General features: G+C 40.5%; 1 protein-coding gene across 1 annotated transcript in view; it reads left to right on the top strand.

The window, feature by feature from the left end:
* The window catches only part of tspan13a (tetraspanin 13a), a 44563-nt gene that overhangs the window by 6623 nt on the left and 13337 nt on the right, over positions 1-24603 (top strand). The window contains exon 2 of the mRNA XM_060824734.1: positions 4980-5147. Within this exon, the coding sequence (XP_060680717.1) occupies positions 4980-5147 (168 nt within the window). The remainder of the gene's footprint in view (positions 1-4979; positions 5148-24603) is intronic.

Below are 24603 nucleotides of genomic sequence, written 5' to 3'. Positions count from 1 at the left end.
AGGGAATAGGACTTGCTAAGAGTTCAAACATGGGCACCTGAGTTCTAGATGACTACAAGTTCACAAAGTAGAAAGTTGGAAGACTGCCATGTACAAGTTGGAGTAGTCAAGTCTGGAGGTAAGCAAGATTTGGATGATGGTTTCAACAGTGGTTGAGCTGTGCTGAGTGAAGCTGACCAATGTTATGGAGGTAGAAATGGACGGTCTTAGGGAATGGAATAAAATGAAGTTGTAGGTTTATTTCAGGATCAAATATGACACCAAGATTGCAAAGAGACTGGTTTATCTCAACCTGTTGTCGGGGGAATGATAGAGTTGGTAGTTGGGGACTAGAATTTGGAGCACGGACTGAAAACAATGGTTTTACTCTTCACACTATTTATTTGGAGGAGATTTCTGCACAACCATATTGGATATCAGAGAAGCTGTCTGATAATTTTGCAATAGTGGAGCAGTTGAGAAAGGCAGTGATGAGCTGGTTGTTATTAGCATGCATTTGAAAACTAGTGGTCTGGCTTTGGATCATATCAGTAAGAGGAAGTAAAGGTTGATCCTTGGGTGACGCCAGAGATAACATTTCAGGAAGAGGGAGAGAAGTCATTTCGAATAATTATTTGACTACAATTATGCAGCTAGATTAGAAAGAACTTCAGACCTTTCAGGCCCATTGTTCTTTGTTTACTGTTGTCCTGACGGGGAGTGGCCCATTTAATACAGACTTGAACCTTCAAGTAAGGATGGTTTGGCTGCACTCTAGAAGCAAGGAACTAATTTGAAAGAGTATTGGTGAGGTTAATGTGGGAAAAGGTAGGCAAAAGATCCTGTTTGGAGAATGCCAGGAAATTGGAGTTGTGTTAAAGAATAGGACAGTGAGGGTCATAATCTGTTGGTTATTACCTGAGCCATGTGCAAATTAGCACAGAGATAAATTGATTAAGAGCATGCCTGAAGGAATGTGAGAAGTAGTGGTTCCATTTCGGTGAACACAAGCAACAATACTGGAAGTTGAAGGATCTGTACTTTTGGGATATAGTAATTTGACAGAGTTAGGACTAAGGTCCTAATGGTAAATTTTCAAGTAGGCAGTCATAAGGACTTTAGGAAGTAGAAGGAAGACCTCTGATGGAAAAGTTAATATAGATAGTTGTTCTAAAGCAGACAGAGCAGAGGGAGATGGAGTGTAGGGATAATGAGCAAGGAATAGCAGGAATTCATTAGTGTTGCCTGCAAGGATCTTTGGGGCCCCAGTTATTCATTGTATTCATCAAGGACTTAGTTGATTACAATGAAACACTCCTATTCAGATTTGCCACTGACATAATAGCTATCATTACAAACAATGTAGGTCAAATAATTTCTGTAGAAATGTTGGTAGATTGTGTGACTGCATTTCAGTGTTGACAAATCCAGATTAGATCTAAAAAATAATAGAATGGGATTTTAAATAATGAAAAGATAAAGATACCGGCCCAAAGAGATGTGGTGATTCCTGGTACATGGATCATGAAGTGCTTCTGGCTGGGGTAGCATTTAATGCCCACCTCTAACTGCCTTCAATGTTCAACTTTTCTGCTACTCTCTCATGTTTCTCCCCCAGTTAGGTTTTTGTCTTTCCCACAGCAGTGTAATCTCTCCAAGCAGCAATGAATGGTATTTTTTGTGACTATGATGGTGCTTCTTTGCTCTGTTCTCTTCATCTATTTTGAATGCTGTGCATTTTTGACAGTCCTCTTCCATCATCTAGTTTCTTGGAAGTGTTCTTGGTTACTTTCACTCCTATTTATTTGGTTATTATCAGTGCATCTTCAGAAAAGGTTTCTTTAATTATCCCTGTGCAATCACCTCTCTGTCCACAAGCATCCTTCTATTCCTCCTCATCTACAGGTCACATGCCTGGTTGAAATTGCATGATTTTAAGCTTCAGTTTTGAAAAGTGAAATTTTTTGGACAAGTCTTCTAATTGATGGAAGCATCCTGTTTGCACATAATTAAAAATGGTCAGATTCACTACACATTAGGCACGACTGCACTGAATCCAGTCATGGGCAGGAATGGTGAAATACAGTTTAACTAATAATTAAGCAATGGAATGTGCTGTAAATTAAGTCAATTATTTTTAAAATTAAATTCCAATCTAACCACTGGGCTTATTTAGACTAGCATTTAAAGGCAGGTAGAAAAGCATGGCTGCTTCTAAATCTATTGAACACAGAGTGCAATGTCATACCTTTGTCATGGGGAATGAGAAGGTGTGATATGTACAGTTGACTATACATTTCTATCAGCCACCGTTGAGGTTTAATATGTAGACACTAACTGCTAAGAAAAAGAAATAGATAATTTAAAGACAATTTTGTTATGATAGTATTCTGAACATTTATCAAATAGAGCATGGTCTTTTCATCATATTGGAACAGATGTGAAAGTTTAAAATTAACAGATTAAATAAGATTAAAAACAATTATTTGGTAAGCATGGGAAAAATTGATTAGTATGTGCCAGAAAAGGGCATAAGGGAAAGTTTGCATTGAAAGCCCTTAAGCAAAGTGTTTAAAGGTGTATTAAATATTCCTTCTGGTCAGGTAGAAAAGAAATACTACCTAAAATTATCATATGGATAAGTCTGAGGAACATTTAATATTGAGAATAATATGTACAAAAGCATATAGACAGAGCAAAACCTACTTTTAGACAATTGCCTTTAGCATGAAAAGACATTCTGCAGCACTTCAAGGAGCAAAATGAAAGAAAGGGACATCAAAACAATGAAAAAGCTATTGGAAATATTCTGAGGCCTTATCAAAAGCATGGATTGTGAGGAATGTCATGAAAGCAAGTATTAGAATAGTTTGAGACAAATTCCAGAGGGTGAATGCAAAATAGTTGAAGACACTGCTGTCACAAATGCAGCAAAGGGTGACTGTGAAGTTTGTTATATCATAGATGAGACTGGTAACTTCTTTTTGGATTTTTTTTTCTAAAAGAACATACTAATATGTTGAATTTATAGACCTTTTTTCCCCCTATAAACATAGTGTAATGAATTTTACCAAATCCGTGTAAAACAGTAATTATACATTATAATTCTTGGCAAGTTACTATAGAGTACTAAACACTACATTGTTATTTGAGCCCTCAGTCTGTGGATAAATTATAACATCATGTTGCTTGGTACTTTTGTACTTCATCTCCCGTAGCAAACAAGCTAACAATGACCTCTTTTTATTGTGTCAAAGCAAGATTGCTGTAAATAGTCTTAGTAATGCTTTGAGGGAAACAATGATTATTTCTGCAACAGTGGGAATGGGGATTTTTTTTTCTCTCTCTGTTAAAATCTTCCTCTAAGATTCTGCTTTGATATTAAGTTTCTTTATCCATGTTATTTCTAAATAATGACTCCTCCTTCGAGAATTTGAAATATTTATTTGCCATTCATTCCATTAGAAGCAATGATACTGATCCATTCCTGAAATGTTTAGATTAGTAAGGCTATGTATCAGTTAAAATATATTATTAAAAGTCATAATCATGTATGCACATTTAATATTCATGTACATGTGAAGTTGATTAAATGAATAGGAACGAGGTTGTATCTTGAATTTCAACATTAGCCTTGGAATTAAGTTTACCCTGATTTCTTGCACAGTTTTAAAGAAGCATAATTTAAACCATAATTTAAGAAGACCCTGTAAGGTTATTGTAATTCAGAACAGTCAATACATATTTTTAAAGCCAGCTTCTGTTTGATAAATCAACATTGAAGAAATTGCCATTTGGATAGTATTGAGAATGTGCACTACAATGTGTGTATATAATCTGAAAAATCATAAATGATTATAAAATGTCTTGTTAGAAAAGTCAAGAGTGTTATATAAGAAAAAGTGTAGCTTGATAGATACAAACTGAATTGATATGAAGGAAACAGTTGAAGTGAATTGTGTTGCTTGGATTGAAGGAGTTTGGACATGTCTTAAATTGGATCCTCTTTTGTTGTTAACGTATAGAAATATTACCATCAGCAACTTAAGATTGTATGCTATGAAAGTAAAACATTTGTGCACAAGTTAGTAGAATGTTCTTGAAATATGGAAGCAATGTAAAAACTTTTGAGGGAATGCATAATGGAAAGAAAAGCTGCAAACATGATTTATATACTTAATGAAAAATACTAAAAGGTGTGGATGAACAGATTGATGGGTTCAAATACATAATTCTCTGAAATTGCAAATGCTAATAGAGCCTGCAGATGCTGATAAAGGCCAGTATAATTTAAATCATCTAAATTTAAATATACAAGAGTAAAAGAAGTAAAGGTGTTTTTATACAAATTATTGGTTAGTGTGCAGTGCACTGTGCAGGAATGATATTAAAATGATTAAGACTATTCCATATAGAATTTCTAAGAGGGAAATTAGTTGAGAATGAGACTTTCGATACAGTTCTATTTCCATTGGAACAGATTAAGACAAGATTTAATACAGACCTTTAGACATTTTTGAGAAGCTTTAATAGTGACTAGGAAAAGAACGTTTCTCCTGTTGGTAGTTGGGCAAAACGCTGATAGGAAGGGGAGGGAATAGAATATTTATTTAGAGTGTCATTAGAAACCAGAGAATGCTTTGCCCTGCAAATAGGTTGAAGCCAAAATAGTTGCATTATTTGAGGGGACATTTGGAATAATATTTGAATCCAAATTTAATGTTGGGAAGTGAGATTAGTATTGGATTGATCCAACATAGGTGTAATGGGTTGTTAAAAAATCTCCTTTATTATTAACTTATAGATTGATTAAAAAAATCTATCTGTGTTACAACACACCTTGGAGCAGATGAAATGTAACCTGGGCATTCTGACCCAGAGGTGGGACGCTACCACTGAAGTACAAGAGCCCTCACTGTTGATTTATAACCATATAACTTTAGCTTAATGCGATAAAAGTTTCTCTCTGTAATTCTAAAATTATGCATTTATTTTTACAGCTGGTGAGCCTGTTGCTGATTGGAATTGCAGCATGGGGCAAAACCTTTGGACTTGTTACAAGCTTCTCTGTTGTCGCAGGAGTGATTGGAGTTGGAATCTTTCTTTTCTTCATCGCTTTGATTGGATTATTGGGAGCCATTAAGCATCACCAAGTCTTACTATTTTTCGTATCCTTTAACAGAAAATAATCATTTAGTATTTACTCTGACATTTAGACTTGATTCAAAAATGATTGAAAGAAATATTTATTAAGTAGAATATAAATAGAAATGAACACCTTAAAATACATCATTCAATTTGTGTAATGATTATGTGCAAAAAATGATTGTGAAAGCATGAGCTAACAGGACTTAATGTTAATATGTTGGGTCATTGAATGGTGTGTGGAGTTAGATACTTTTTTTATCTTTGGTACCTATGTTCAAGTATATAACTGAGATCAATAGGTTGAACATTTTTTGGATGTAGGATTATTTCATATATTGAGTTTGTAAAGATTTAATCCTGCTCCTCACTGGGAGCCACAGTTCAGAAGTTCACCTGACTGGCATTCTTTCTTCGAGTTTTATGAATCCTGATGATCACATGGCCTGACATCAGGGAAAAAAGAAGCTACCAGTCTAGAATGAGCATTTAAAGAGAGAGGTGCTCGATACTTTGCCAAAATATTGTATTGATAACTTTTTATGTACAGAGTTTTATTTAGAACATTTGAAGGGGGAGTGTTACTTTGCAAAGGAATTAAAGAGCCTTACTTGGAGTAAGCAATTTCTTGGTGTGTGTGCGATAGCCATAACGCAGAGATACTCCACATTAGCTTCATATGCAGATAGCAATATTCGTTTAAAGCACATGATAAAGCATTTTCAGAGTTATCTATCTGATAATCCACAGGCCACCGAACATCACAGCAGAACGTCCCCAGATTGGTACCACAGGCTTAACCATCTGCAGCTGCTTTATCACTGACCTTCCATCCATCATAAGGTCAGAAGTGGGAATGTTTGCCAATTGTTGTACAACAAGTTCATTTGCTATTCTACAGAAACTGAAGCAGCCCATGTACATATGCAGTATGACCTGACAACCTTCAGGCTTGGGCTGATAAACGGCAAGTAACGTTCGTAGTACGCAAGGCAATGACCATCTGCACCAAGAGAGAACCTAAACATCATCCCTTGATGTTACCGTCACTGAACTCCCCGTTATCAACATCCTGAGATTGACATTGTCTAGAAATTGAAGTAAGTCCAAAGGTTTCCCCCATGTTGCAATTACTATCAGCAATAGGCATGCTGTATGAATACTATAGCTACAAGGTCAGGTCAAATATTATGAATTTTGCAGTGACCACCTCACTTCCTGACTTCACAAAGCTTGTGATTCATCTACAAGACACAAACCAGGAACATGATGGAATAATCTGCACTCACTGGAGATTGGTCTTAAATATTTCTGGGATGTGTTATTCGCGCATACACAGCTTATGAATCTGCCTGCTCCTTAATTGTAAGTAAGGCTTTTTAACTCCTTAAAAACCTTTATTTACATGCTCTAAATGAATTCCTCTAAATAAAAAGTTATTAAGTGCGGCTCTATAATTTTCTGTCCAAAGCATCTTTTGTCACATGTTAGATTTGTAGGAGAAAGTGAGGACTGCAGATGCTGGAGATCAGAATCGAGAGTGTGGTGCTGGAAAAGTATAGCAGGTCAGGAAGCATCCGAAGAGCAGGGGAATCGACGTTTCGGGAAAGAGTCCTTCATCAGGAATGAGGCTTGTGAGCCGAGGGGGTGGAGAGATAATTGGGAGGGGGCAAGGTAGCTGAGAGTGTGACAGATAGATGGAAGTGGGGGTAATGGTAATAGGTTGGAGAGGAGGGTGGAGTGGGTAGGTGGGAAGGAAGATTGATAGATTGACTGTCTTGTCAGGACCATGTCCTACATCAACCTACCCTCTCCTCCCAGCACCTTCACCTGTCACCGTAGGAATTGCAAAACCTATGCCCGCACCTCACCACCACCACCCCCCCCCCGCCCCCCCCCCCACCTCAGTCCAAGGACCCAAAGGAGCCTCCTACATCCATCAGAGTTTTACCTCCACTTTCACACATGTCATTTACTGTATCAATTGCTCCCAATGCGGTTTCCCAGCGATTGGGGAGACATGATGCTTACTTGTAGAGCCCTTCAGAGAACATCTGCGGGACACCCGCAACAACCAACCCCACTGCCTTTTGGCCGAACACTTAAACTCCCCCTCTCACTCCACCAAGGACATGCAGGTCCTGGGCTGCCTCAATTGCAACGCCACCTGATGCCTGGAGGAAGAACGCCTCATCTTCCGCCTCAGGAAACTCCAACCACATGGTATCAATGTGGATTTCACCAGTTTCCTAATTACCCCCCCCCCCCCCCCCAAAAACCTTATCCCAGTTCCAACCTTCCAAACCAGCACCACCCTCATGACCTGTCCAATTTCACTCTCAGCTACCTTACCCCCAGACCCACACCCCTCCCATTTATCACTCCACCCCCTCAGCTCACAAGCCTCATTCCTGATGAAGGGCTCTTGCCCGAAATGTTAATTCTCCTACTCCTCGGATGCTGCCTGACCTGCTGTGCTTTTCCAGCACCACACTTTAAACATATTAGATTTGTGTCTACTTGCTGATGTCAGAGTAGCTCCAATGATACTTGAAGCTCAACACCATCTAGAACAAAGCAGTTATCGTGATTGCCACCCTAGCTAGCACCTTCACTCTCTCCTCCATCAGTGCACAGTAACAGAACATGTACCATCTCCAAGATGCATTGTGACAACTCACCAAATCACCTACTTTGCGATTTCATGATCTTGACAACAAGGGCAGCAGATACATTGGAACACCACCACCATTTACAAGTTCCCCTCCAATCCACCCAACAACCTGTCTTGGAACAATATCTCCATTCTTTCAGTGTCACTGAGCTCCTTCCCGAAAAGCACTTTGGCTGTGTTGATACAACATCTACTTCAGTAGTTCAAGAAGGCAGCTCACTACCACTTAAGGGCATGTGGGTGTGATTAATAAGTGCTAATCCAACCAGCCTTGCCCACATTCCATGAATTAATAAATCACAATTGAATTCACAGTCCATTGCTGACGAGGCTGATGAGATTGGAATGGGAGTAAACCTTTTTTTCTAGATGGATACGCATGTCCAGGAACTAGTCATGAGCAAACTTCAGTGGGTTTCTCGAAGACATTAGAATCCTATCCCACTACTCCACCAATCGCACAATTAGTATAAATGTGTTTTGGTTTATTTGTTAAAATGGTCAGTTGCTTCTCTTATGTACTGATATTCAGGATAAAAGAGATGGTTGCCAGCCTCCTTTAATGAGCTCAAAATAATCAGTTTAACGTAAACAAAGCTTATCCTTAATGCAAGAAGCCAACACTGGTTAACACCATGATCTGGAAGTAAAATCATGTATCTAATTGTGTGTGCGTGCGTGCGCGCACAGACAGACAGACAACATGGACATGTCTCTGCAGAGAGAGTGGTTTGACAAAAACGAACCAGCTGGGCTGCATCTTACAGGGACTTCAATCATGTGGCTATGGTGAGATAGCTGTAGAATTGCAAGGCCTTTCTAGAAGTGGGGCCACTTATTGTGTTTTTAACTAGGTTGTGGACATCAAAACCAGTTCCTCACTAGGCAAAAGTGAGTTGTATATCGAGGGGGATTGTTTGTCAATCATAGAATCCCTCCAGTGTACGAACAGGCCATTTGGCCCAACAGGTTCTCACCATCCCTCTGAAGTGTATCTCACCCAGACCTATTCTGCTACTTTATTACTCTACATTTCCTCTGACTAATGCACCTAACCTACACATCCCTGAACATTATGGACAATTTTTCTTTAGCAGGTCCAATTCATCTAACCTTCACATCTTTGAACTGTAGGGGAAACCGGAGCACCCGGAGGAAACCAACGCTGTAATTGAACCTGTGTCCATTGCGTTGTGAGACAGCAGTTCTAGCCACTGAGCCACAGTGCCACCCTTAAGTAATGAAGTATTAACAGCAAATCTCACCTTGTTAATATGTAGTTTCCTATTCTACAACACATCACAAGAAAACTAGAGTTGACAATTCTGAACGTGAAAGTCCGAGCCAATGCCTGCTCGCTGCTTGCTCTAGAAAACCTCCATGTTGTAGCCCAGCCAATATGCTCTTTGCACTGATTGAGTGGAGAAGAACATTGACCTTCATATTTGGTTGCGTATTCCCCCAGATATCTGAGACCTGGATGGCAACTTTGGATCAGGCTAGAATGGTCTGGCATCCTGGGTGCCTTTGATCCTGAAGCATCTGTACCAGCTTGTCCACCAAGATCTCCTGGTATTTGTCTCCTGGCATCAATTTTCCCTTGTCTGCCATATCTGGGACAAGTCTCCTGAATGGTGCAGGGCAGCTCTGGACTAACCATGCATGCCCGGTAGCACAATGACCTCTTAAAGATAATGCTGGTGCTTGGGATGCAAGTCTATTCCGGGATAACTTGGTAGTGACAAATTTGTTCTGGATATGTGAGTAGTAGAATGAGGCCTCAGATGAAAAGGATGCCATTAGAGGTGGGGCAGGTAATTAATGAATTTGTTTAAAATGTAGCAAGAGAACCTGCTGGACCTCAGACAATCCTCCATGATAATCGATAAAACAGATAATTTGGCAAAAAACTATAAGATTCAACCCCATTTGACAAGGTCAAGATAAAAACAATCCTGGACTTCATATCAATAAAACTGAATTGCAGACAGCTATAGACTCATGGTAGAATTTCACCTCTATAAGCAAAATATATTTGACTGTTTTTAGAATACGGGTCACAGTCTAGCTATTCAGGTTTTACAAGATAGTCATAAATACGTGTAATCTGAATCCGGTTCCCAGGGATAAATTCCAAGAAGAGCATTTCATGAGAGTGACTTCAATTTCCGGGTGCTTTCCTTACTGCCTCCCTGTGGCTGTAAAACAGAATTCTAAGTTCAGAGAAGATTGCTGTTCTTGTATTAGCGTAGAGGCAACATAACATTTTTTTAAAAGTCAGGTTTCCTAGTAACCAAGGCCACAAACCCCATCTCATCTCTGAAATCTTAGCTTTACTGTTTTCACCAAAATCAATTGATTTTTTTCAGATAAACAGAGGGTGTCTGAAAATACACCCTAAACAGTTGATCTCACTCCTTTGATGCAACTCTGTTAATCCCAGAAAGCTTTGAAACCATTCTATATCTTCCAATATTTCCAAATAGTCCTTAAATAACAATACATCTTCCCAACAGCTACGTTATCCATAGTTGCTAGTTTCCCTTTGGGTAAACTTGCATGTGCCAGTTCTTATCCAACAGACATAGACTGACCATTTTGTAGTTGAATTCTATTTTGAATCCAGCAGTATTTCACTGTCCACATCAAATATTTTGGATTCATTTGAAATATTTGAAGGCTGTAACTTGCGAGGTATCTTCAGAGCTGCAAATGTGTTGCTGGTCAAAGCACAGCAGGCCAGGCAGCATCTCAGGAATAGAGAATTCGACGTTTTGAGCATAAGCCCTTACTCGAGGTATCTTCAGAGCCTTGATATGCAGGCAAACCTTTGTCATGCACTCAGGGGAACAAATATAAATATGATTTGGAGGAGCCAGTGTTGGACTGGGGTGACAAAGTTAAAAATCACACATCACCAGGTTATAATCCAACAGGTTTATTTGGTAGCCCTAGCTTTTGGAGCATGCTCCTTCATCAGGTGGCTGTCACTGATGAACCACCTGATGAAGAAGCAGCGCTCCAAAAGTTCGTGCTACAAAATAAACCTGTTGGATTATAACCTGGTGTTGTAATTGTAAACATAAATATGTTTGACTTATTTTTATAAATGGAATTATCTATACATCCATATTGTTTTCTCCTCTTCAATAGGAACACTGCATGGCCCATTTTATGCTTAAATGATCGAGCCAATTGATTGAGAAAAGATGGACAAGCAATGTAATATTTACAATAAAGTGATAATCGGTCATTAGAGGGAATCTAAATACTGCAATTTCTATGAATCTAATATGATTTTGAATTTAACATTTGATTTATTTGCATCTCTCAGTACTGCAGAAATTGAGCTGGTCTGGCTTAATTCTTTCAAAACAGATTCTGTCAATTTCACAGAACTCAACGTTGGCATATATTGTGCATATTCCCCAGCAGTATTTGATTTTAAATAATTGATTAAAAATTAATTGGCTATCCTACACAATAATGACGTATGCCCAGAAGCATAATACTGCAGTTGCTGGAGGGATGAAATGTTTGTACAGTAAATGCTTTGGTTATGACTGATTCCCCTCCTACATTTCAGTCTAAAATGGAACATGGAATTAAATTACTTATTTCTTTCAAACTACTCAACTGTAATTAATGTAAAGAAAATCCTACCAAGCCAAAACTAGACACGCAAACTCACTTATGCTGCAAGTCCTTCCAGTATGGATTGTGTGGCAAGCTATTGAGGTCATGCTGCTGTTTTGCAATGTGTACAACCTGTGTCAATAAATGAAATATGAGGTTATATTAGTTCCAACAGTAGGAATGCTTTGATTTGACTTCCTATGTTCTCATTAGACTCACTCTTGAAATGTAGAAAATAGGAGTAAATGTAGGCCATTCAGCCCATCAAGTCTCTTTCACCGTTCAATATAATCAAGGCTCATCCTCTATCTCAGTGCTGGGGAGGTAGTGGCATGGTGGTACTGTCCTTGGGCTAGTAACCCAGGATTGGAATTCCACCATTAAAGAGAACCTTGAATTCTGTAAAAGTCCGGAAGTAAAAGCTGGCCTATTGTTGACCGAGTAACAATTGCCAATTATCAAACAAATTATCTGGTTCACCAATGTCCTTTAGCGAAGGAAATATGTGATCTCTACCAGGTCTCACCTGTACGTGACTCCAGACCCACAGTAATGTGGTTGACTTTAACTGCCTCCTGAAATGGCCCAGCAAGGGCAATTAGGGATAGGCAACTAATGCTGGTCCAGACAGCAACACAATGTCCCAATACTAAACAGAACAAAAAAAATTCATGCTTCCTCTGCTGTCACTTTAGTATCAAGAAATCTATCTCTTAAATATATTCAGTTACTTGGCCTTCTGTGGGAGAGCATTTTACAGGTTCACCATTTTCTGAGTGAAGAAATTTAACTTTATGCCCACCTGAAATGGCCTATCCCATACACTAAGACCAGAACCCCTTATACTATATTCCTCCCACCACCATGGAAAACATCATTCCTTTATCTTGTCTGTCCAAACCTGTCAGAATTTTGTTTCAGTGAGAGTCCCTTTTATCTTTCTAAACTCAAGTGAATACAGAAGTTGCCCCAGTATTACCTGAAATGAAATGAAATCGTGCCATTTAAAAATCAGTTTGGGAATTCTTTACTGCACTTCCTGTATGGTGTGGATGTCCTCTGTTGGGTAGAGAGACCAAAACTGCATGAACAGTTTAATGTGTGGTCTCACCAAGGCTATGCACAGCTGCAATTAGACATCTTTGCAAGAGGGTTTGAATACATCAATGAAGTCTAATGTACCATTTGCTTCTCAAACTGTTCGCTGCAACTGCTTGTTTGCCTCCAGTGACTGGGGTAAAATGACACAAGGGTCCTTTTCTTTTTGAAAAGAATCAACATATCCCAATCTATTATCATTTAAATAATAATCTGCCACTTTGTTTTTCTTATAACTTTGCGTTGAGAGTCATAGAGATGTACATCACAGAAACAGACGCTTCGGTCCAACTCGTCCATGCCGACCAGATGCCCCAACCCAATCTAGTCCCACCTGCCAGTATCTGGCCCATATCTCTCCAAACCCTTCCTATTCATATACCCATCCAGATGCCTCTTAAATATTGCAATTGTACCAGCCTTCACCACTTCCTCTGACAGTCCATTCCACAAACTCATCACCCTCTGTGTGAAAAAGTTGCCCCTTAGGTATTCTTTTATATCTTTCCCCTTTCATCCTCAACCTATGCCCTCGAGTTCTCGACTCCCCCACCCCAGAGAAAAAACCTCGTCTGTTAACCCTCATGATTTTATAAACTTCTGTAAGGTCACCCCTCAGTCTCCGACACTCCAGGGAAAACAGCCCCAGCCTGTTCAGCCTCTCTCAATAGCTCAAATCCCCCAATCCTGGCAACATTCTTGTAAATCTTTTCTGAACCCTTTCGACATCTTTCCGATAGGAAGGAGACCAGAATTGTGCACAATATTTCAAAAGCCGCCTAACCAATGTCCTGTACAGCTACAACATGACCTCCCAACTCCTGTACTCAATACTCTGACCAATAAAGGAAAGCATACCAAACACCACCTTCACTATCCTATCTATCTGCAACTCTACTTTCAAGGAGCTATGAACCTGCACTCCAAGGTCTCTTTGTTCAGCAACACTCCCAGGTCCTTACTACTAAGTGTGTAAGTGCTGCTAAGATTTGCTTTCCCAAAATGCAGTACTGTGCATTTGCCTCAATTAAACTCCATCTGACACTCCACAGCCCACTGGCCCATCTGATCAAGATCCTGTTGTAAAATCTAAGTAATCTTCCTCGCTGTCCACTATACAACCAATTTTAGTGTCATCTGAAAACTTACTAACTATACCTCTTATGCTCACATCCAAATCATTTATATAAATGATGAAAAATAGTGGACCCAGCACCGATCCTTGTGGCACTCCACTGGTCACCGGCCTCCAGTCTGAAAAATGACCCTCCACCACCACCCTCTGTCTTCTACCTTTGAGTCAGTTCTATATCCAAATGGCTAGTTCTCCCTGTATTCCATGAGATCTAACCTTGTTAACCTGTCTGCCTTGGGGAACCGTGTCGAACGCCTGACGATCTATATGGACTTTTTTACTTTTCTTTGTTACTTTTTCAAGAAATTCAATCAAATTTGTGAGGCATGATTTCCCACACATAAAGCCCCGTTGACTATCCTTAATCAGTCCTTGCTTTTCCAAATGCACCTACATCCTGTCCCTCAGGATTCCCTCCAACAACTTGCCCACCACTGATGTCAGACTCCACTGGTCTATAGTTCCCTGGCTTGTTCTTACCACCTTTCTTAAACAGTGGCACCACATTAGCCAACCTCCAGTCTTCCAGCACCTCACCTGTGACTATCGGTGATACAAATATCTCAGCAAGAGGCCCAGCAATCACTTCTCTAGCTTCTCACAGAAGTCTAGGGTACACCTGGTCAGGTCCTGGGGATTTATCCACTTTTATGCATTTCAAGACATCCAGCACTTCCTCCTCTGTAATATGGACATTTTGCAAGATGTCACCATCTATTTCCCCACATTCTGTATCTTCCATGTCCTTCTCCACAGTAAACACTGATCGAAAATACTCATTTAATATCTCCGCCATCTCCTGCGGCTCCACACAAAGGTTGCCTTACTGATCTTTGAGGGGCCCTATTCTCTCCCTAGTTGCCCTTTTGTCCTTAAAGACCCTTTGGATTCTCCTTAACTCTATTTGCCAAAGCTATCTCATGTCCCCTTTTTGCCCTCCTGATTTCGCTCTTAAATATACTCCTACTGCCTTTATACTCTTCTAAGAATTCATTTGATCTATCCTGTCTATACCTGACATATGCTTCCTTCTTTTTCTTCACCAAGTCTTCAATTTCTTTAGTTATCCAGCATTCCCTATACCTACCAGCCTTTCCTTTCACCCTAATAGGAATATACTTTCTCTGGACTCTTGTTATCTCATTTCTGAAGGCTTCCTATTTTCCAGCCATCTCTTTTCCTGCGAACATCTACCTCCAATCAGCTTTTGAAGGTTCTTTCCTAATATCATCAAAATTGGCCTTTCTCCAATTTAGAACTTCAACTTTTAGATCTACTCTAACCTTTTCCATCACTATTTGTAAACTACTAGAATTATCGTCGCTGGTCCCAAAGTGCTCCCCACTGACACCTCAGTCACCTGCCCTACCTTATTTCCTGAGAGTAGATCAAGTTTAGCACCTTCTCTAATAGGCACATCCACATATAAAAGAAAATTTTCTGATTTAGTGTGCTTAACAAATTCCTTTCCATCTAAATCTTTAACACAATGGCAGTCCCAGTCTATGTATGGAAAGTTAAAATCCCTTACCATAACAACCCTATTATTCTATACCCTGAGTTCATCTGCTTTCCCTGTTAGGCCTCTTGCCTTGAAGTAAATGCAGTTCAATTTATCAGTCCTACCTTGTTTTCTGCTTTGTCCCTTGCCTGCCCTGACTGTTCGTTTGACTGAGTTCTTTTCTCAACTGTACCAGTCTCAGCTTGATCTCTTTCCTCACTATCTCCCTGGGTCCCGTTGCCGCCAACCTCCTGCTTCCCTCCTCCACACCCCCCAACTAGTTTAAATCCTCGAGCAGCTCTAGCAAATCTCTCTGCTCGCATATTTGTTTCCTTCCAATTTAGGTGCAATCTGTCTTCCTTGCTCAGATCACTTGTATCCCAGAAGAGATTTCAATGATCCAAAAATGTGAATCCTTCTTCCATATACCAGCTACTCAGCCATGTACTCATCTGCTTTATCCTCCTATTCTGAGCCTCACTAGCTCAAGCACCGGGAATAATCCAGATATTCCTACTTTCAAGAACTTCCTTTTTAAATGATTGCCTAACTCTCTCTATTCTCTTTTCAGAATCTCATCCTTTTCCCTTCCTATGTCATTTGTTCCGATGTGGACAATGACCTCTTGCTGGCCCCTCTTCCCCCATGAGAATATTCTGCACCCTCTGTGAGACATCTTTGATCCTGGAACTAGGGAGGCAATGGGCCATTCTGATTTTTTGCTGCTGGCCACAGAAACGTCTGTCTGTGCCTCGGACTAGAGATTACCCTAACACAATCAATCTATTGGGACTTGACATACCCTTCATTGCATTAGAGCCGGTCTCAATGCCAGAAACTTGCTATATTCCCCTGAGAATCCATAACCCCCTACATTTTTCAAAGCAGCACATTTGTTTGAAAGGGGGATAGTCACAGAAGACTCCTGCACATCCTGCCTACTTATCCCACCTTTCCTGAAGTTAACCCATCTATGTGACTGTGCCTGCAACTTTTTTCCCCTCCTATAACTGCCTTCAATCACACTCCCTTGCTCTTATGAATTCCTCATTGCCTCTAACTGTTGCTTCAACCGATGCATTCGATCTGATAGGATTCGCAACCAACAGCATTTATTGCAGATATAATCCTAAGTAACACATAAACTCTCCCTAAACCCTCACATTTGACAAGAAGAGCATATCACTCTACTAAGGGCCATTTTTGCAGTCTTCCAATCTTCTAGTCTTCCTCTACAAAACCCTGCTCCAGGTTAACATAATACGTATGGCTTATATTTTTAAGTTTAATCAAGAGACTTAGCTCAATAAAAATACAATCAAGAAAGAACCCACTCTACTCAATACTGCAGACTTATAGCAAGGCCACACTTAAAACTATCCACCTATCTGTTTCTCTGCTGTGACCTCTACCTAACAGGTTCCTCCAAGATCAGTTGTGAATTTCACTGTTTGTTAACTTTCCCAGACACACTTTGATGTCTACGAATACATGAATTCAAACAGCAAAGGCAGTAACTGCGCAGGTTCACTGCTGTGTCAGTTAGCAATGTGGGTTTCTTTCTCTCTCTCTCTCTCTCTCTCCTGCATTAACCTGACCTTTGTTTGTTCCTCGCCCTTTACAAGTGCTGTTGTTTTGCCTTTTTTCTCCAAAGTTCGAAAACAATGCAACAACATACAAAACACTAATTGCTGCTCCTGGAATTTAAGGAAATCACCTCCAACACCTGAATTACCTCAAAAAGGAGCAGCAAGTTATAGCGAGAAATTTTTCCCATCCTCCATCTTTAACTACCCAGAAACCTTATCCACGTTGTACTGCATATTGTGAAGACCTGAGGCTCAAGAATCAATCCCTGTCGTATTTCATGAACCACTAACCTTCTCCTCGGAAATGATTCGTTTATTTCTACTCTGTTTCCTGGCTGCTTTCTGGTCCTCAGTCCTTGCTACCATAATACCCAATCCCATGTGCTTTGATTTTGCTCACAAATCTCTTCTGTGGGACTTTATTAAAAGCTTTATGAAAGCCGAAATGCAACATATCCACTTGTTTTCCCTCATCTATTCTACTGGTCATGTTTTCCAAAAAAAAATCCTGTTAAGTTTGTTCAACATGATTTCCCTTTTATAAATCCATGTTAAATTTGTCTAATTCTATTGTGTTTTCTGTTTGAATATCGATCTTGTAGTACAAAGTTTGCCCCTTCTGTTCATTTTTGATCCCATATTTTGTTTGCAGCCTTTTCCATTAGTATAAGATGTCCATAACTTTAAACAAAATTTGGTAGAGCCTAGTCTGTTTCAGTTCACTTCTTACTGCGTGTGTGAGCTCTGGAATATACAATGCTGGAGTAGTTTTGGCTGAGAGTAATCCCAGTGGATTTTTTTTTTAGATTACTTACAGTGTGGAAACAAGCCCTTCGGCCCAACAAGTCCACACCGACCTGCCGAAGCGCAACCCATCCATACCCCTACACACACCCCTTACCTAACACAACGGGCAATTTAGCCGTGCCAATTCACCTGACCCGCACATCTTTGGACTGTGGGAGGAAACCGGAGCACCCGGGGGAAACCCACGCAGACAGAGGGAGAACGTGCAAACTCCACACAGTCAGTCGCCTGAGTCGGAAATCGAACCCGGGTCTCTGGCGCTGTGAGGCAGCAGTGCTAACCACTGTGCCACCGTGCCGCCCGGAATGTTGGTGGCAGCAAGTGATTTCAATTTGATTTCAAGTGATTTGATTTCAAAAATACCTAGTCTGGTAGAAGCAGTATGTCTAAGTTACAGTTACTTATCATTTGCCTTAGAGCAGGTTGGCCATCTGTGAGAACTGGAAGGTTGCCAGACTGCTTCACACCTTGTTATGGTGACATTGCTCCCAGTTGAAGTTATTTAACAACCTCTTGAATTTTGTAAACTTTGGACTGAATCTTACTTTTTTTTAACATTTTGGCTAAAAGTTAGTTTGGTTGTGGAGGATTTCTTTCAATGAGCCCTAGCACGATCTCACTGTCTTCCAACACTCCCCCCCCCCCCCCCCCAGGAAACCCTTTTGCTTCATTCTACCACTTGGCGTAACAGAAACAACTTGTTGATGCTGAGAGATGTTGGAATAGGGTGGTCTGCCTGGAACTGGCACCATCATTAAAAGGCCAGTGTGTATCTGGGCAGGCACCATCAGTCTGAAACTGCCCTGCGTGCCTCCTGATATTTGACCCAGACGGGGCAGAGATGGGAAAATTGGTGTCTTGCTTTTTGGGCAGGCACCTGAAGGCCTTGGGTGGACCGAGTGGTGCAGAGGTGGGATATCCTCTACACTCAAGACCATCAGAGGAGGCCATGACACTTACAGCCTAGATTGCCATCTGTGTCAGCCATCTGGAAGAATGCACAGCAATGACCTTCCTCACTCTGCCAGCATAAGTGCCATCACCATTTCTCTGGGACCTCACACTTAGTCTATTTCTTCTACTTTACCACCTCCATTAAGACTCCATGACTTGTCACTCTCCCCATTTCCTGTAATGTCTGCCCTCACTTGCTGTCACCAACATTCCTGAAGCCACTAACCCAGCATTCCCTCAGTACTGCCTGCTCCCTCACATGGGACATCTGCCCACTTGCACCAAAAGTAACAGCTGTGTCATACAGTTTTTAAGATCCTTTAATTCTTGTCCTTCTCATTCCAGGAGGGAAACAGCCCACAGGCAGAAACAGGTGTTGGACTGCCCAAAAGTCAGCTCCTTGTCCTTTATGTGAATTGAATCCTGACTATCACTGCCCTCAAGCAGTGTCCAAGTCCCTGGAGAGGCATCAGAGGCTGCCCATGACTTACTGTGCCAATTTGACACCCTAACTAGTGACACTTTTCCTTAACTTGACTGAGCACTGCTGACAACTTTTGATAAGCTTCCTGGCTTGTGCATGTACTAAACTGCAAGGCATCAAAGCAGTACCTGTGAGTATCTTTGGCTGAGGGGAAATGTGCAAAAAGGCAAGGCACCAAGTGAGTGAGTGCTACGAGAGCAAACATACAGGTTGGCAACACATCTTGGTACAGTCCATGAGCTGGGTGCGTGTCCTTGAGTGCAAAGTGTCCTTGCTTCATTATTACAATGATAAATTGCCACTGCAGTATTGAAGTGCAGAAGTGAATGTGTCAGAGACATGTCACAAAGGAAGCTGGCACATTTTAGATGCCATTGCCACAAAATTCTTTTGGAGCAAATGACGAGCCGGAGTCATCAAAACTGCTCTGACTTCCACGTCAAGAATTTTTGGCATCTAGTTTGTTTCTTGCCGGAGCCCATGTCGTTTCCCTCATGATTGAAATCTGTTATGACTAGCCAAAATGATCCAACATGTTGTCGCCAGGCGTAGCGAGCTTTCTTGCTACTTAGAATTCTAACTGAAGAATATTGCCCTCTTCCATAGGGTTCTGATATTGCCTGAGTCTACAATTTAGCTGCCCATTATTCAGAATCAAGACAAAATTGTATCAAATTATATGTTGATAGGATGAGACAAAGTAAGGCGAGAGGAAGCTCCTGTAGAGTGATTTTATTTAGTTGAATAGCCTGATTCCATGCTGCAAAATTCTAAATAGGTTTTAAAAAGTGGGGAAAAAAAACTTGCCATGAAAGTGGTGTGAAAATCAGAACAATTGTGTGTGTGGAAGTGTTAAAAATTGGCATGTGCCTGTACTCCTCAGCGGGCACTCTATGCCAGTGGGATGCTATATGCATCGCAGGAAGGAGGAAAGAAAAATCAGTATTTTCTTTTAGTTATGCCCAATAAGGTTTTAATATGCTAATTAAATTCCCACATTGAGATTTGTTTGCCTTTTACTATATTTTAATGCTTGTAGATAATAACAATATCTGAAGATTTTCAGCTTTCATTCCTTCATTTGATAAAAACATTTTTTTTTACTACAATTGTTGACTTGTAATTGGAATTGAAGCATTTACTTTGAAAGCTTGGCTGTGTTTTTTTTTGGACAAAGTAGACCTCTTTAAGCTACTTGGAATTCAAAAGAAATTAGTTTGCAGATTTATCAGAATGACCAAATCACAGCCAGCTGCTTAGCTGATACCTGTTAACTGAACCTCTGTTAGGTTGGTAAAATTCAGAAAATAATCAACATTTTGTTTCCCTTTATATACCAATAGGACACTGAACCTCTCAACTGAGTGCAAAATAGTCTGGAAAGGGACCTAAATCTCTTGGACGAGTCAAATCTTGCCTCATACTCATGGAATCATGCCTTACAATGTTCTAGACATTACCATCACCATCTCTGGATATGTCTTGTCCCACCAGCAGGACAGACCCAGCAGAGCTGGCAACACAGTTGATACAGTTAGGATGGAATTGCACTGGAAGTCTTCAACATTGACTCTGGACTCGACTAAGTCTCATGGCTTCAGGTTAAACATGGGCAAGGAAACCTGCTGACTACTATGCATTGTCCTCCCTTAGTTCTTGAATCAATAGTCCTCCATGTCGAACAACTCTTGGAGAAAGCACTAAGGCTGGCAAGGCCACAGTGTACTCAGGGTGGAAGATTTCATTGCCCACCACCAATTCTGGCTCAGCAGCAGCACCACCAATTAAGCTGGTTGGGTCCTCATTCATAGCTATTAGACTGGGTCTGTGGCAGGCAGTGAGGGAACCAACAAAAGGAAATACATACTTGACCTTATCTTCATCAATCTGCCAGATACATGATGGTATTGATAAGAGTGACCATTGCACAGTCTGTGTAGAGACAAAGTCCCATCTTCACGTTGAGAAGTGTTATGTGGCACTATCGGCGTGCTAAATGGGACAGACTTTGGACAGATCTAGCAACTCAAGATTGAGCATCCATGAAGTGTTGTGGGCCATCAACATCAGAATTGTATTTCAGCACAACCTGTAACTTCATGACCTGGCATATTTCTAGTCCATCCTTTCCCATCAAGTCAAGGAAACAACCCTGGTTCAATGAAAAGTGCAGGAGGGCATGCCAGGAGCAGCATCAAGCATATCTAAAAATGAGATGTCAACTTGGTTAAGCTATCAAGCACGTCTACCTGTATGCCAAACAGCATAAGCAGCAAATGATCAACAGATCTAAATAAGTCCAAAGCCAACAGATCAGAGCTAAGCTCTGCAGTCCTTCTCCATCCAGTCCTGAAGATGGTGGGCAATTAAATGACTCACTGGAGGAGGAGGCTGTACAAATTTCCCCATTCTCAATGATGGAAGAGCCCAACATATCAGTGTAAAAGATAAGGCTGAGGCAGCGACCTTCAGCCAGAAGTGCCAAGTAGATGACCCATTGCAGCCTTCTCCAATGGTCCCCACCATTACAGATGCCTGTCTTCAACCAATTTGATTTACTCCACATGATTTCAAGAGACAGTTGGAACACTGGATGCTGCAAAGGCTATTGACCCTGACAACCTTCTGGCAATAGTACTCAACACTTGTGCTCCAGAACATGTCATTTCCTGAGCCTGCCAAGATGTTCCAGTGCAGCTACAACCAACAGTATGGAAAATTGCCCAGGTATATCCTGTACATAAAAATCAGGAAAATTCCAATCAGTCAATTATCACCCCATTAATCTACACTCTATCATCAGTAAAGTGATGAAAGATGTCATCAATAGTGCTATCAAGCAGCACCCGCTCAGCAATAACCTGCTGAGTGACACCCAGTTTGGGTTCTGCCAGGGCCACTCAACTCCTGACTTCATTAGAGCCTTGGGTCAAACATGGACAAAAGAGCTGAATTCCAGAGGTCAGGTGAGGGTGACCACACTTGACATCAAGACTGCATTTGACCAAGTGTGGCATTAAGGAGTCCTAGCAAAACTGGAGTCAATGGGTATCAAGAGACAAACTTTCTGCTGGTTGGAGTCCTACCTGACACATAGGAAGATGTCATTATTGGAGGTCAGTGTTCTCAGCTTCAGGACATCACTGCAAGAGTTCCTTAGGGTATTGTCCCCTACTGCTTCTTCAATGATTTTCCCTCCATCATAACATCAGAAGTGGGGATGATTGCATAATGTTCAGCACCATTCACAACTCCTCAGATACTAAGGCAGTTTATATTCAAATTCAAAGAAGCTCTGGACAATATCCAGCTCAGACTAACAAGTGGCAAGTAACATTTGCGTCACACAAACGGCAGGCAATGACCATATCCAGTAAGACAGAGTCTAGCCATCACCCCTTGACATTTTAATGCTGAATACCATCACTGAATCCCCTGCTATCAACATCCTGGGGGTTACCATAGACCTGAAAGACAACTGGACTCACCATGCAAATACAGTGGCTGCAAAAGCAGGTCTGAAGTTTGGAATACTGCAGTGAATAGCTCACCAACTGGCTCCCAAAAACCTGTCAAGTATCTACAAAGCCCAAGTCAGGAATGTGATGGAATTCACCCCACTTATCTTAATGACTGCAGCTCCAAAAACATTCAAGAAGCTTGACAACATCCAAATTAACCTACTAGATTGGCATCACATTCCTCCACCACTAATGCTCAGTCACAGCAGTGAGTTCTATCTACAAGATGCACTGGAGAAATTAACCAAAGATCTTAGATAGCACCTTCCAAACCCACAACCACTTCCATATAGAAGAACAGGGGCAGTAGATTCCCCTCCACACTATCATAATCCTGACTTGAAAATATATTGTCATTCCTTCACTGTCACTGGGTCAAAATCCTGAAATTCCCTCCCTAATGGCATTGTGGGTCAACCCACTGCACGTGGACTGCAGCGGTCAAGAAGGCAGCTCACCACCACCTTCTCAACGGCAACTAGGGATGGGGTGGCAATAAATGCTAGCCCAGCCAGTGACACCAACATTTCATTAGGGAATTAAAAAAAGTCCAGATGTTTCTGCACATTAGATGGAATACATTTCTAACCTTGAAAAAATCAGTGAATCCTGTTCTGTTCTTGAACTGTTAGATTGAGGCCTGTAATATGCCATGAGATTGTGAAATTTGCATTATTTTCACAAAGTCCATAGGCAAACAATAGTATGAGGAAGACTGTAAATAGTTAGCCATTGATACGCAAGCTTGAGCAAGTATATGCAGGGAACATAACCCATCGCTTGCATAATTTAATATTGCCTTGATTAGCTGCAGATGACAGCTGCGGAAATAGTTTACAAATTGGTTAACCTTTCTACAGTACTATTTTTAGGGATTGAAGTGAAGGCAATTTAAAGTAAAATTGATTTTAAATATTTCTTTTTGTATTTAAAAAGTAAAGTTCCTTCACCATTGAGTATTCTTCAGAAATGAAATTAAACAGTCTTATGAAATATAATATGTATTGCTTCAACTGCTCAACATAATACCCAAACCTGAAATACTGCCAACTAGGACTTTTGCATAAGATTTGAAACTGCCAATTTTTTGTTTTGTTTTGTTTGAACAGGAGAAGCAAGGATTAGTTGATTTGAGATTAGAGCTTGAACTACTTCACTACAACATTGGATTAAATTTGAATGATGCAAAATATAGAAAATTAAAATCTTGGTGATATGGTTATAATTGTGCACCGCACAGAAAGACTAAGAATTGAAGAGTCATGACTTCTGTACAAATAATCATTTGTTGCAGTTCCTTACTTTGCTTGAAAATAAGTGATACAAAATCAGGTTTATCATTATTACTACCTTGGGTTTGTTGGTGTTGAATACTCTTCCAGTGATCTTAAGCCCTGTATCTACCAGTTTAACACTGCCATTTTATGAAATATTGTTTTTGCACATGAGTTATTTAAGTCTCTTTTGACTAAGCAATTGTTTTCAGAGATACAAGATAAAAGGTAAGTCGATAGGACTATAGATACATTCTCTCATCGCTAGAGAGAGAAAATTGGTGGTGGTTTAACTTGAGGGTCACCATGCATCAAGTGAGGGGAGAGGTTGAGAAAAAGGGATTTTCAGAGTAATACAAGCCAGTTTGGGAATTTAACCCATGAGGCTAAATGTGAATTGCAAAACTGAAATAATGGAATTACAGAGCAGCTTAAGTATCCAACTTCCTTTTTTTAAGTGGTGGAACTTGTTTTCACAAAATTATGTAACAAAGAACGCTTCATATGTTTCCCACACCAGCAGGACAATCTATTTGGCTTAAATATGATTAATTTATTCACGAGCGCTCTGCTTGAAGGTAAGTCCTTTGCTTGAGCTGTTTTTTTGACAGTTTTTAATGGTGGATTGCCAATGTCCACCACTAGCAGGGGTAGGTGAGGAGGCAGATCCCAAATCTACCTCAGACTGTAGGGGAATTAAACCTGCTCTGTTAACATTATCTGTAACCATGCAATAGTCAACATTAACTAGCTCCCTCTTAAGTAGGACATATTCTGTCTTTCAGTTCTTTTTTTGACTTCCGCAA

This window comes from Hemiscyllium ocellatum, chromosome 5 (genome assembly GCF_020745735.1).
Source record: "Hemiscyllium ocellatum isolate sHemOce1 chromosome 5, sHemOce1.pat.X.cur, whole genome shotgun sequence".
In the NCBI taxonomy this organism is placed as follows: Eukaryota; Metazoa; Chordata; class Chondrichthyes; order Orectolobiformes; family Hemiscylliidae; genus Hemiscyllium; species Hemiscyllium ocellatum.
The sequence above is the reverse complement of the archived record's forward strand: the minus strand, read 5'-3'. Positions and strand labels throughout refer to the sequence as shown.